Source organism: Amphiura filiformis, chromosome 3 (genome assembly GCF_039555335.1).
Source record: "Amphiura filiformis chromosome 3, Afil_fr2py, whole genome shotgun sequence".
Taxonomy (NCBI): Eukaryota; Metazoa; Echinodermata; class Ophiuroidea; order Amphilepidida; family Amphiuridae; genus Amphiura; species Amphiura filiformis.
Genome location: NC_092630.1, coordinates 28,866,953 through 28,879,576, shown reverse-complemented (window position 1 = coordinate 28,879,576; position 12,624 = coordinate 28,866,953). Strand labels below are relative to the sequence as shown.

Sequence of the window (12,624 nt, the reverse complement as noted above, 5' to 3'; positions counted from 1 at the left end):
CCTTGTTTTTCCAGAAGGACAAGGTAAAGATTATTTGAAGCACTCAGAAAGTCTTATCAATCAATCGAACCCCCAACAGATGACAGCATCATGTCCTGCACCATCTGCTGGGATATTTGTTTTCTGAGTGCCCTCTATAATCATCAGTCTGGTCATGACAAGATAGTCGGCATTCCATTGTGTGTATTTAGACTAGAGCATGACATACACACTATTACTATATAGCAAGCCTATACATTTTGTTGTTTGACCAAGCATAGTGTACAGATAATTACAAACCCTATCTACATGCAAACTGTGCACAATATGAATTCGATAAGATGCAATTTCTTGAAGATACTAAACGCAACATGAAAATAAAAATGTTATACAGATAGGCAATTTTGTTCTGCACATTTTGATATCTCATTTAATTCAATTCGACTTAATTTGAACAAGAAATGGCAATTTCTATTGAAGAAAGGTACAGTTTCAAAAGTGACGATTGGAGCTATTCGCCCCAAAGCATCTCTCTAGCACATTACTTTTGAAATGTGTTCACTGCAGCATGACAGTTAATGAGGCTTTACGCTGACAAGTTTGAAGGAAAAAGTCAATGAAAATATTAATATTTTTGGAATGCTACGTTTTTTTAATTGAAGAAATTAAGTCATATTGTGACAATTAATGTATCAAAATGCATTGAACAGGTTGGTCCATCTGTATTCTGTGCAACTCTTTGATTTTCTCAATGAGTTTAAAATCTTAAAGAAATTGAGCCATACTTAAGTACATCATACTTTCTATGCGCAGTTTGTGTCTTTACACATAATTGTCGTGTTGCTATATATGCGATCAATATCATCTCAACTCATCTTTACAATACAGTTCTTTAACCCCAATATGTTTGTACCACAGACTCCTACAAACGAACTACAAACTATCGAAGTCCCCAAGCTTTATATTCTGTGAATCCTCCAATATTCATGATGGCCAATCGTTCGATTGTACATGTCATGCCAGCATTGCGTGCCTTTGTGTACGTGATAAAGCACATTGTGTGTCTTTGCGTTTACGCAAATGACTGTAAAAATAGGTGGTATGCGCAGAGTAGTTTCGTAGCAATTCATGGAACGATTAGACCCTCCCTCGGGTCCGTGGAGAACGACTGGTAATGTAGATTACATAGCATTAAAAATCAACCCAATACACGGACCCTCCCAGTCTGTAGGCAATTTGACTTCCAGCTCCCACAAACTGCTGGAAGTTCACTTTCCGGATTTGGAGTCACGCAATCTTTCTATATACCACGTCCATGTTTTCACTACATTAACGTTTGTGTAAGCGACTAAACAACGATATTGTATCCGACCAATCAACGCAGCTTGGGCAGAAAAGGCTTCCCTAGCTAAATAATGTGCAAACATTTGCAAACCGCACGCGATAATGTACATAATATGGACAATAGGCCTAAGTCCGAGTCGAGTGGTTGCCTTTTTTATTATTGCGCTGCACCATGGGTCTATCAGACGCATGCCACTTGAGCTCAATACCTCTCAGTTGTTGACAAGTGTCCCATCCGATCTTGCGCCACATCCCGCTGCATAGCTTTGTGCTACCATATTTGAATTGAAACTGGGGCGGGCTTTCAGAATTGACATCGGAATCACCGTGCTTCGTTGAACGAATATTTGGAAGTGAGATCTCTAACAGATTGGACCAGTCTCGGAATCAGCGCTCAATGGACTTTCGCGTTCACTTATAATACGAGTATATTTCTATATTGCTGCATGGTTGACTGTGGTGGGTGTAATTAGTGGTGTCGATTTGTGGATGAAGAGGAATGGGTTTTGGCATTGAAGAAAATAAGGGGGGGAGTTGGCATTTTTTTCATAAGGCATTACGTAATTATTTATTGTTACATTATCCCCGGGGGCATTATCCAGAGATGGAACCGAACCGAGACTGGGGGCCAGTCTAGGAACGATCAGCCCTCATTATCAGGTGATGCTGAGACTTTGACTGTTTGTAGTTCATCTGTGGTTTGTATATTCATAGAATGACCTTTGATAGCAATTGATATAATTGAAGACCAAATTAAAAAGACTAGTTTGCGTCTGACATCAGGGCAAAGGCGCGACGTGATTGGTTGCTGACCTGCGCAAAACGGCATATCTGGTCTGGTTGACAGGACGTCAGAAGCAAGCTAGTCTTTTTAATTCGGTCTTCAATTGTAGGCAAAGGTGATACATGCTGGGAATAAAAAGGGCTCAAATTGGCTGTCGTGGGTGATGAATTCGATAAGTTTTGAGCCCTTTTCATTCCCAGCATGCATCATGTTTGCCTAATGATTGTTATCAGCAATATACCAGTTGGGAACAGTAATTCATAGTCTCATACACGACAATCTGGGGTCAAATTTTGAGCTATGATGTTGTAATAAAGTTTAATGAACTGTGCCTCTTGAGATTATTTTGGATCATAGAGAATGAGATCAAGGAAATTGAGTTGGACAGATATTTTGCTTGATCTCTATTGTTGTGTATTGTAAATACTGCACCAAAATTGAATCAACAGTTTCTTTAAAGCACCCATTGACCCATTTAAAGTTCTGTTATAGTTAAGGGTCCCGTAAAGTTAAAACTCTCTAAATCAAATGATTTCCACCATTTCCAACTCATTTTACTTGATTGCGTTTGCATCTCATACTTGTTGAGGGCTCAGTGCAACAAAGCCTTATCTCCATGTAATGGAGATAAAGCTTTGCTGCACTGAGCCCTCAACATATAAGAGTCTGCTATACTCTGACCAGGCTTAAGTATGAAGTAAGATCATTGTGCAGAAAGTATTAGGCATATGCACCATCTCAACTGCTACCATTCATGTACAACAATGTACTATTTTGATTTGAAGACTAAACCCTGTTACATGATCAAACTGATTTGAATGTCAACTTCATATTTCAAGTCAGCCAGTCAGAGTATAGCTGGCCTTGATTTCATCAGACACTTGACCCATTAGTAATCTTATCCCTTCATATATAACCCATCCTGTAGAAAGCCATTGGGCTGACCCAGTACACTTTACATTGTAATTATAAACACTATTTATGCCTGTATACATTTAGTGACACAATATGCCATGAGCATGTTATACTCTGTCAAGTCTAATGTGGGAAGTAATCCAAAGTCTACTATCACATGCTGATGGGGTTTTTGTTACAAAGGTCTGTTTCATCATTATTGGATTGAGATTTGGCAGGAGCATGGCAAAACAACCTAGTGGTACATGTACCTGGTGCACTTGTTTTCCTTTACCATGAGTGACATTCCAACATGGTCATTTGGTGCATTATGCCTTCTCCTCTGAAAATCATTGATTGTAATGCATTTCCTCCAGCATGAACCATAGACAGCAGAGAGACCTGTCTATGCATGAACATACTTCACATATAAGCCAAGACAGAGTATAGATAGCTGGATCTTTTGATCCATCTTGGTAAGCTTATCCTTGCATAAACACTATGCTATAGTCTATATATCTAACTCAAGTCACTGGCACTAGCTTTGAAGTTCAGCGTGTTCTGCGTTGGCTTAGCGTTACTTGGTGCGTGTACATACTTTTACACACACGATCAACGTGCCGCATATGTACACGCAAGAAAGCATGCTAAGCCAGCGCAGCACACGCTAAACTTAGCTAGTGCTGGTGACTCGAGGTAGACTAAAGATATTACTTATACCTACACAGACACTCAACTAGATATGAACCTGATAAATTTCATCTTTTCATATCCGTCTTGATAAATGACATCATAGCCGTGCATGTATACATACCTTCTTGGCGTTGGCACGTGGTCTGAGTGGAGCGCCATCTTTAAGTTTTGCTTTGGGGAATTCTGAAAGGTAGGTCATCATACTAAGGTCATCTACTTTGGGGTTCACCATGTCTTCTGGTCTCAGCAGCTGTATAAGAAAAAAACAAAAGAAAATTGAAAAATTAATAATAATAATAAAAACAAACATGATAATAAAAATAATAATGGCATTTTATACTGGGCGTTACTCAAGGTGCAGAAATGAAAAACAGAAGCAAACTTATGGTGGTTAATAAATAAAAATATTCCTCTATTTCTAATCCATTTTATTTCATTCTATTTTGTCATCAAATTTAACTACAATTTTGATTACCTCTTTAAACACTGATGCATTTACATAATTGCCTATTGCATAAATATTCAAGTTCCCATACCCACTATCAATCAAATATATTCAAATTTTATCATATCAAAGTTGTTCATACCACCTTTATTTTACTGTCACTCACTTTCTTTTTATACAAATAAAATAATAAATAATAATATTATACTAACATTCATATCAGTTTTCATTAATTATCAAATTTACTCATATGATATGTGACCAATTACTCTGTTTTTTCTCAAATTCAATTTCTTCAAATGTTCCTTTTTGCAATTTCATGTGACCAACCAACATTTCTGTGCTGACGATATGTCAAAAATGTTCAGCTCATCTTTCATTTTTGGGAGGAGGCATCCGCTCTGCCTCCTCCCCTGAGTCCTACATTCATGTACACTGCGCATTTGATAAACAGTGCTCTGGTACTATGGAAATAATTTGGGATCTTTAGGTTTCAACAATCAAAACAAGTCCCAAAATTTGAGGCCTTTTGATGAAAATACATCCAAAGTTCCTTTAAAGTTTAAATTGGTCAGAAGCTTTCTTCAACTTCAAGACAAAAATCAATGTCCAATTATAGACCTAATCTTAAGATTATGTTACATGAGTGCGGAAATGGTGAAAATCTGGTCTTACTAGGCAAGACTATTTTTAGCGTCAAAGCAGCAAACGTGTGAATGATGACACACTGTCCATGTCATCTCTATGCACAACATAACTTTCATCATGTTCTACAATGTACATGCCATACTTCCCAACAGCTATTCCTGTTTTTCGGCAATCCCTATTTTGGGGTAAAAAACAAGCTAATTTGTAACTACCTGAGGTCATGCTCCAGATACCTTCAAGGAAAGGGCTAATTTTCAAGTTACAATGTGCAGTCTCAGCAGGAGTAGTTTTCCATCCTGGATAATATGAAACCCAATGGGATGGATGACCTAAAGTACAGATCTATGATGTCTGCTGCTGCATTTTAAAGCCATGCTGAATAGACATTCATAATTCCTTCATAACATTAGCTACCGGTACATCTGGACATTGTCCAATATCTTCGGCCCTGATTTGGTAAAACGATCTAACTTGAAATTTGGACATTTTGAGATAAATCCATATCTTGGGTAATGTGCGGGCGCTCTTTCCATTGGTGACATCCTCAAATCACCACCATGCTTCATTTTGAAGATAGCAGAACCTATCTTGACACTTTTTTGTCACTTTCCATGTATTTAATATGGTAAAATGACCTATCTCAAAGTTAGATCATTTTACCGCATTAACCAAGACCCTAGGTAGCGCCAGACAAAGCCTAACACGTTAATGATAACACGGCAAAACAACCTATCTCAAGATAGATCATTTTACCAAATAAATGAGTCTCGGTATGTTTATTTTTGTTACGAGGTAAAACAATGTAAAAGAATCTAACTCCCTAAAAATGGTTGTTATTTCAAAATTACTCAACCAAATTAGCCAAATGTTTGCAAATAAAAAGATTTTTATATTTTCTAAGATATTAGATGTGTTTGATAATTTATTTTATTCAAAAAGAAAAACGTCAAGTGTTCAAACTTAAAAGCTCTTTTTCTCAAAACAGCGATTTTCAAGTTAGATCGTTTTACCAAATCAGGGCCGCCATGGCCCTGATTTGGTAAAACTTGAAATTTGGACATTTTGAGATAAATCCATATCATGGGTAATGTGAGGGCGCTCTTTCCATTGGTGACATCCTAAAATCACCACCATGCCACCAAATAATGAGATTTTTATATTTTCTAAGACATTAGATCTGTTTAATAATTTATTTTATTCAAAAAGAAAAACGCCACGTGTTCAAACTTTAAAGCTCTTTTTCTCGAAACAGCGATTTTAATTTCAAGTTAGATCATTTTACCAAATCAGGGCCGCCAAGGTATTCCCAATGGCGTACTATGGTCGTTCGTGTGTCTAGCACGCGAGGGGTCGAAATCGCACCAAAGCAAAAAATTGTCTTCATCTTCTTCCTTCCTTCTTTCATTCCTTCCTTCCCCTCTACTCAAAAGCCTCTAGTAAGTTAGGGATAATCAATCCATATTCAGACCAGATCTTGTGAGAATCAAATCGCAGATTGTTGCCAAAATTGAAACCCTACGAGCCAATGTATACCTGATCTGTGTTGCACAATGTGCTAGCATTTACCATCTTACAATTCACAAATTATGATTAGGTGTGGCATGTGAGTTCAAATTCTTGTATGTTTTTTAGTGTCTTTAGTAGATCAAAGCAAATGATAAGATTGTTTTGTTTTTTATTTTTTCTATTACAGCATTCATTATTGAAATGTCTAATTTTGTTTTCCTAAGTAATAGGCTATGCTCACTAATTTCAAGTTTGTTGAAAGTTCAAACCGTTAGCAAAATAACTTATCAATAAAGTTCTACTTCAAATCAACAAATTTGCAGACAATACCTCACTATTCATACAGTCAAACAATAAGTGACACATACTTTGTGTAAACCCTGTGAACCAAACATACATTCACGTTTAAGTGCCCAATTTCACGGTGTACTTCCTGCTTTAAGCCAAAGTGTTAAATGTCTGGTAACTTGTTTGCAGCTTCTCGCTCTAAAAGGCACCATATTTTTAGGTTCTGCCTACATTAATTTTGTAAATAAAAATAACAAACAGGACTTACTTGGAAATCACTCACTTGGACACCACAGACTGTTGTGTCCTGGTGGACTTAGAATTTACACTAGAATGCTATAGCATGGACATTAATCCTGAGGGATGGGGATCTCCCGGGGGATCTATGCTCCCACACACTTTTTGAAAATATTAGCCTTTATTTTTCAGCCACTTTTTGACAATTTAGGCCAACTTCCCGACCCTTTTTCAAGATGGATTGATGCTGCAGTGCCAAGAGCTATTGAAGGCCTAGAAATCTAATAATAATAAAAACTATTGTAAATGTAAGACTGATAAGGCAGTGCAATGGCATTTGGGCAAATCTTTGGCAACTTCAGTAAGTTTTTAGCAGGTTTGCCGCGCACAAGTTTAGAACTGTCAAGCTTTTGTCAGGAGTAGCTTTGACTTCTTCATAACAAAGTATCAAGAATGAGACATGTAGGCCGGCCCCTTGCCTACTGATGGCTCTGAAAAGAGTTGTTCACTGAAGACTGTCCTTTATCAACAGAGAACAAGCAGAGCTCGAATATCTGTTAATGTAAAAGGTTTGGTGGCTCTGAAAAGAGCCATTAATTGAAGACTGCCCCTTGTCAACAGAGAACAAGCAGACCTCGCCTATCTGCTAATGTAAAAGGTTTGGTGGCTCTGAAAAGAGTAGGCAAGGGGCGGCCTACAGGTCTCATTCTTAGGTACTTTGTCCTGAAGAAGTCAGAGCTACTCCTGATGAAAGCTTGACAGTTCTAAACTTGTTTGATGGTGAACTCGCTAAAAAATTACTTATTGTTATGAACTCCCGTCGTAAAAGCCACAATTCAGTAATATATCCCTCTCCTGCAGATGTTCATGAGCTATTTAGATGAGCGGTCAGAGGAATATTACAAATTTGCATTAACTTTGCATAAATGTCAGGGATGCTGAGTTCAATGACATGACCCATTGACCCTTTCCCCAGGAAACACAAAACGTTTTACGGAAAGTGTCTTCTTGTCGGGTTATATAAAGGGTATAAGATGTTTTAATAACATTTCAAAAACATATTCCGAAAACTAGATGCAATATATTTTTAACATAATGTTTTTAAAGAGTTGACAAAATATTTAGCAAAAATGATTGCCATAACATATTTTACAATAACATTTTGACAACATTTTAAAAATGTTGTAGTATTGTTTCATATAAAACGTTTTAAAAGACGCTTTTTATGACCTATATATAACCAGACATTGAAAAGTTTTAGAACATTCTGAATAAAGCCAAAATGTGTTTTTTAGAACATTTTTGTGTTCGCTGGGTCATCAGCAATTTTGCAACAGCCTAATCCAGATAGTCACCTATCTCATCCTAACTTGATAATATCATATTTCAAACTTTTTGACAGCCTCTTAACTTCGCACAGATAACCTAAAACCCTATAATGGTCAGAAGCTTAACATCACCCAGTCCTTTACATAATGTTGGATTATCACATAGAATCTTTCATCAACAACCCGGACAATGGACACTCTCTAAAATGGTATCTTCCTTCTGATCCTGCCCATCCCTATTCCTACACATCCATACAGATAAATACTATCTACAACATCCTCTGTGACAACTCTCTACTACTGTCAAAGTGAATATTTATGCGTGTGTAATTTTTCGCACTTTGCCAATTTTGAACTCTTTTAACGTATATTTAAATTCACAATTCTAAGCTTCAATACATTGAACTACCCACAAACGGAATATATTCAAGTGTTGTTATTTTTGTTGTAGCAGCGTCCAACGTGAAAAGTTCGAAAATAAATGAAGTACGAAAATTTCCACTTTTACAGACTGATGATGCTGTTCATTTCCTGTTTTTTAACTAGACTAAAACTTGTGTTGCACCCTAAGCCCAATTATGTCAGGTATTTGAGAAATGAATCTGCTGGAGGGAGCTCACCAGCCCACGCTTAGTAGTATCACTCATGCCATCTCCGACACTGCATGGACAAAACCAAAATAATTTATTTGTGTTTTTTCCCTAAAAAAAATAACCAATTAAAACTTTCCAAAAAAAATGTATCCCACTTTTTTTGGTGTTACTGGATCATGCAACATCCGGACCTATACAAAAATTGATCTGCCCCACATGCCATATTTGGACGTTCTGTAAGTGACAGGATGACTTAGGAATTCGACAGGGTTGACATGACCTTGTAGGTCGCCATAGGATCAGTATGTCATATGGGATAATTAGGCAGATAGATGTCTGGAGAACTGATAATGAGTGAAGTGACTGCGTTGTTAAAAGCAGATGGTCTGGGTATCTTATCACTGCCTGCTTTGATAAATATTCAAAATGATTGTTACATCAGCTGAATAAAAATATGTTCGCCTACAAAGTTGAAAGTGAAAGTTTTATGTGGAACACATCACACATGAACATGATGAAGACCATATGCTTTTCAAGAGTATCATTGAAGTCTTGTGAAAGCATTACTTTGTAAACTTTTAATGTGTTGTATTATATGATATTTGTAATTTTTCAGGTGCAAATAAATCATGGAATGCACTTTTTAGACAAATTTTGAGCAATTCATGAAAAATAATTGGCGCCCAGTGCGAGAATAAAATGTTTGTTGATACATTGCAGGAATCATTTGATTTTGGCATATTAGGCCAATGAAAGTCGATATTGAGTTTCCACTTTCCTGTCACCCGCCCTCACTTTATTTTTCTGACCCTCACTTGAATTTGAACATTATTGTGATTTTCCAAAAGTAACAAATTAAAAACTGGTAATATTTGCAACAAAAAAACTATGAATATCTGTGCATTTTTAATGGAAAAATCAAAATCAAAACATCCATTTTGCTACCGAACATGCAGCCTCTTTTTAGTATACTTTTAAATGTCATATGGGTTAAGAATCCATCTTTGAGTGCATGATCGGTAAATAACAATGCATTTTACACTTGCGTTCGGTTATATAATGTGAAAGTCACAAAAATAATGGATAATGAAAAAGTTACCTTGCTTGTTTTTATAAATTATGTGACAGGAAACTCAAGATTGATTCCAAGTGGCCTTATCTTCTTAGACTTTGAAATTTAAGAAAATCAACTTTGATTCATGCAAATTACTGTTAAAATTACAAATTTTTTTACTAGAATCTTTGCCAGAATAATTTATAGATTTGCATGAGCATAAATATTTCAAAGGACACATTCTGAAGCTGAAAATGCTATAACCCACCTTTTACCACAGACACACTATAATTTCTAAATAATCACTTTAATAATTTATTTGAAATTAGGAAACAATTATAAATGTACCACAATCCTACAAATAAAATTTAAAAGTCCCCTTGTACCTATATACAACTCAATAATCTCATACGCTCTACTTATTTCCTAGTGCATTACAACTTATTCCATTTACAGGAATTTTTTATAGGTCAGTAGTAATTTTGGTGTGTGACACAGCAAGACATCTGTATGAGATTTGCCTCGTTAGTGATCCAGCTGAAATTAATCATCAATGGGATTCTTAAACCAAATCACACCGAAAATATTTGATTGCACATAATTGGGCCCCTAACTAAAAGAAAAGAATCATCTTCTCCTGACCACAGACCACATTTCTGACTCATTCTTTAAATTATACTGAACTCATCAGTCTTTATGTTGTCCATATAAAACCAAACAGAAGTAGTTATTTTAACTATGAATATGCATTTGTGCAATGTCCCAATTCCCATGAAACAAAATTCAGCAACAATTTCATTCTGATTTACTGAGCTCTTAATTTGCATATTTTGTTCGTTTAAAAAAAAATAATCACATGCAACTTTCTCTATCCAGCTTTAACCAAAAGGTTGTTAAGTAAGTAAGTTTAACTTTTCTTATTGTCATTTTTTTTAAATTGGCAAATTTTAAGTTTTGGTTCATAATATTGCATTGTTGTGATACCTATTGTATAGTTATATTTAGACTCTCTGATAAAATACATGACATAGCCACTAGGTTTTGTACAAATGTACAAAAGAAAGTTAAGATGAGAATTAAACATTCGATAGCTTACAATGGTCAAAGTTCAACTCCATGTTGGGTAAGACAAATACCATGCCAGTGTACAGACTAAAGTGTCTGCACGTACTTCTGATATATTTACTGACTTGTTTACCCAACTTGGGCACCTCCTGTTATTTTCCACTTCCCCATGCCAATTTTCGGGACTTTTTAGGGGCTCAAAGCTTCTGAATATAACATTAATCTGAATAATTATTTTGTTTTCTGGTCTGTAATTTGTTTTAATATATATCGGACCAACTTGCAGAATTTTAACATCTAAGATCAATTTAACTTTTACTGAAAAATGGGTTTGCTAAATTTAATACTTGTATTTGACAATTCTTTACAAACTAATCTGTAACTTTGACAACACCCATTAAGGAGTAAGTTTCCTTGTCTACAAATATATTATGTTTATTGGTCTGTTTTGGTTCCCTAAATCAGGTTGAGGTTATAATTTCTTTGTTTGATTTGTTTGGGTTTTGACAACCCTGGATAACCCAAGAAAGCCTCTATTGAAGCTTATTTCCATTGGGGTCCAATTCGAACACCAGGACAGGTTGGGAACAGTCAGGGGTTAACACCCTACTCTTTTCGAAACTGGCTGCGAGATACATGTACAGGTATGGCTCTCTGCACACGGGACCGACGTCTTAGCGTCCCCTCCAAAGGACGGAGTACTTTCATGATTCATTTACCCAATTCTGAATGAACCATGGGGAGAGCGGGAGTCTGAATTTAATCTACAGAGGTTGCCAATTAATTTCAGACTTTTTTTTCCAAGTCAATATCCCAGCAAATCGCCACTGCCGGGAATTGAACCCGGGACCTCATGCACTAAAGGCAAGTACCCTAACCATTGCGCCACGCTCCCCTCAAGTACCCTAACCATTGCGCCACACTCTCCCTTGATCTATCAAGACCAATTTTATGCAATGCACCTTGTAATCTTGTAATAAGTGCTGCCACTTTTTTATACTTGATGATGTAGATTTTCTTTCAATCGAAGCAATTGATAGCAACCCAAAGAGTTGCAAGGACGTATTTCTTCAATTGTCATATTTTAGTTATCTGTAGACTGTTTCTTTATTTGTAATTTTTTGTCATTGTTTTTATTATTATTACACTGTACAAATAAATACAATGTCAGAGCAAAGTACAGGGCAGAGTCAGTTCTGCAAGCCAAGGTTTTTAAATCATATCATCCTTCATCGCTGAACGATGAAGAACATATCAGGCAACAGAGATTAAGCTCAATGTATACTCCACTTGAAGAGTTAGATTTGGTTCAACTTTGGGGGCCAGCGAAGTTTCAATCAGAAAACACAGGGCGGGCAACAATTCTTCGCGATACTCAGCAATATTTTAATGGAAGTATACATCAATGCCTTCGCGCGAAGCTGCAAATTAATTTTTTCATCGCAGCTTTGCGCGAAGTGACAAAGTGGAGTGTACATAGAGCTTTACAGTCTATGCAGAGATGTACCTGAACTTTATGTTTCAAACATATAGAAGATATACAGAACATATACAGAAAACACAGGGCGGGCAACAATTCTTCGCGATACTCAGCAATATTTTAATGGAAGTATACATCAATACCTTCGCGCGAAGCTGCAAATTAATTTTTTCATCGCAGCTTTGCGCGAAGTGACAAAGTGGAGTGTACATAGAGCTTTACAGTCTATGCAGAGATGTACCTGAACTTTATGTTTCAAACATATAGAAGGTCAAAATTTTAATAT

The 12,624-nt window shown here is 36.4% G+C and overlaps 1 protein-coding gene across 1 annotated transcript in view; it reads right to left on the bottom strand.

Moving 5' to 3' along the window:
- LOC140148320 (filamin-A-like) overlaps positions 1 to 12,624 on the bottom strand; it is a 204,290-nt gene that overhangs the window by 130,979 nt on the left and 60,687 nt on the right. The window contains 1 exon segment of the mRNA XM_072170228.1: positions 3,816 to 3,944. Within this exon segment, the coding sequence (XP_072026329.1) occupies positions 3,816 to 3,944 (129 nt within the window).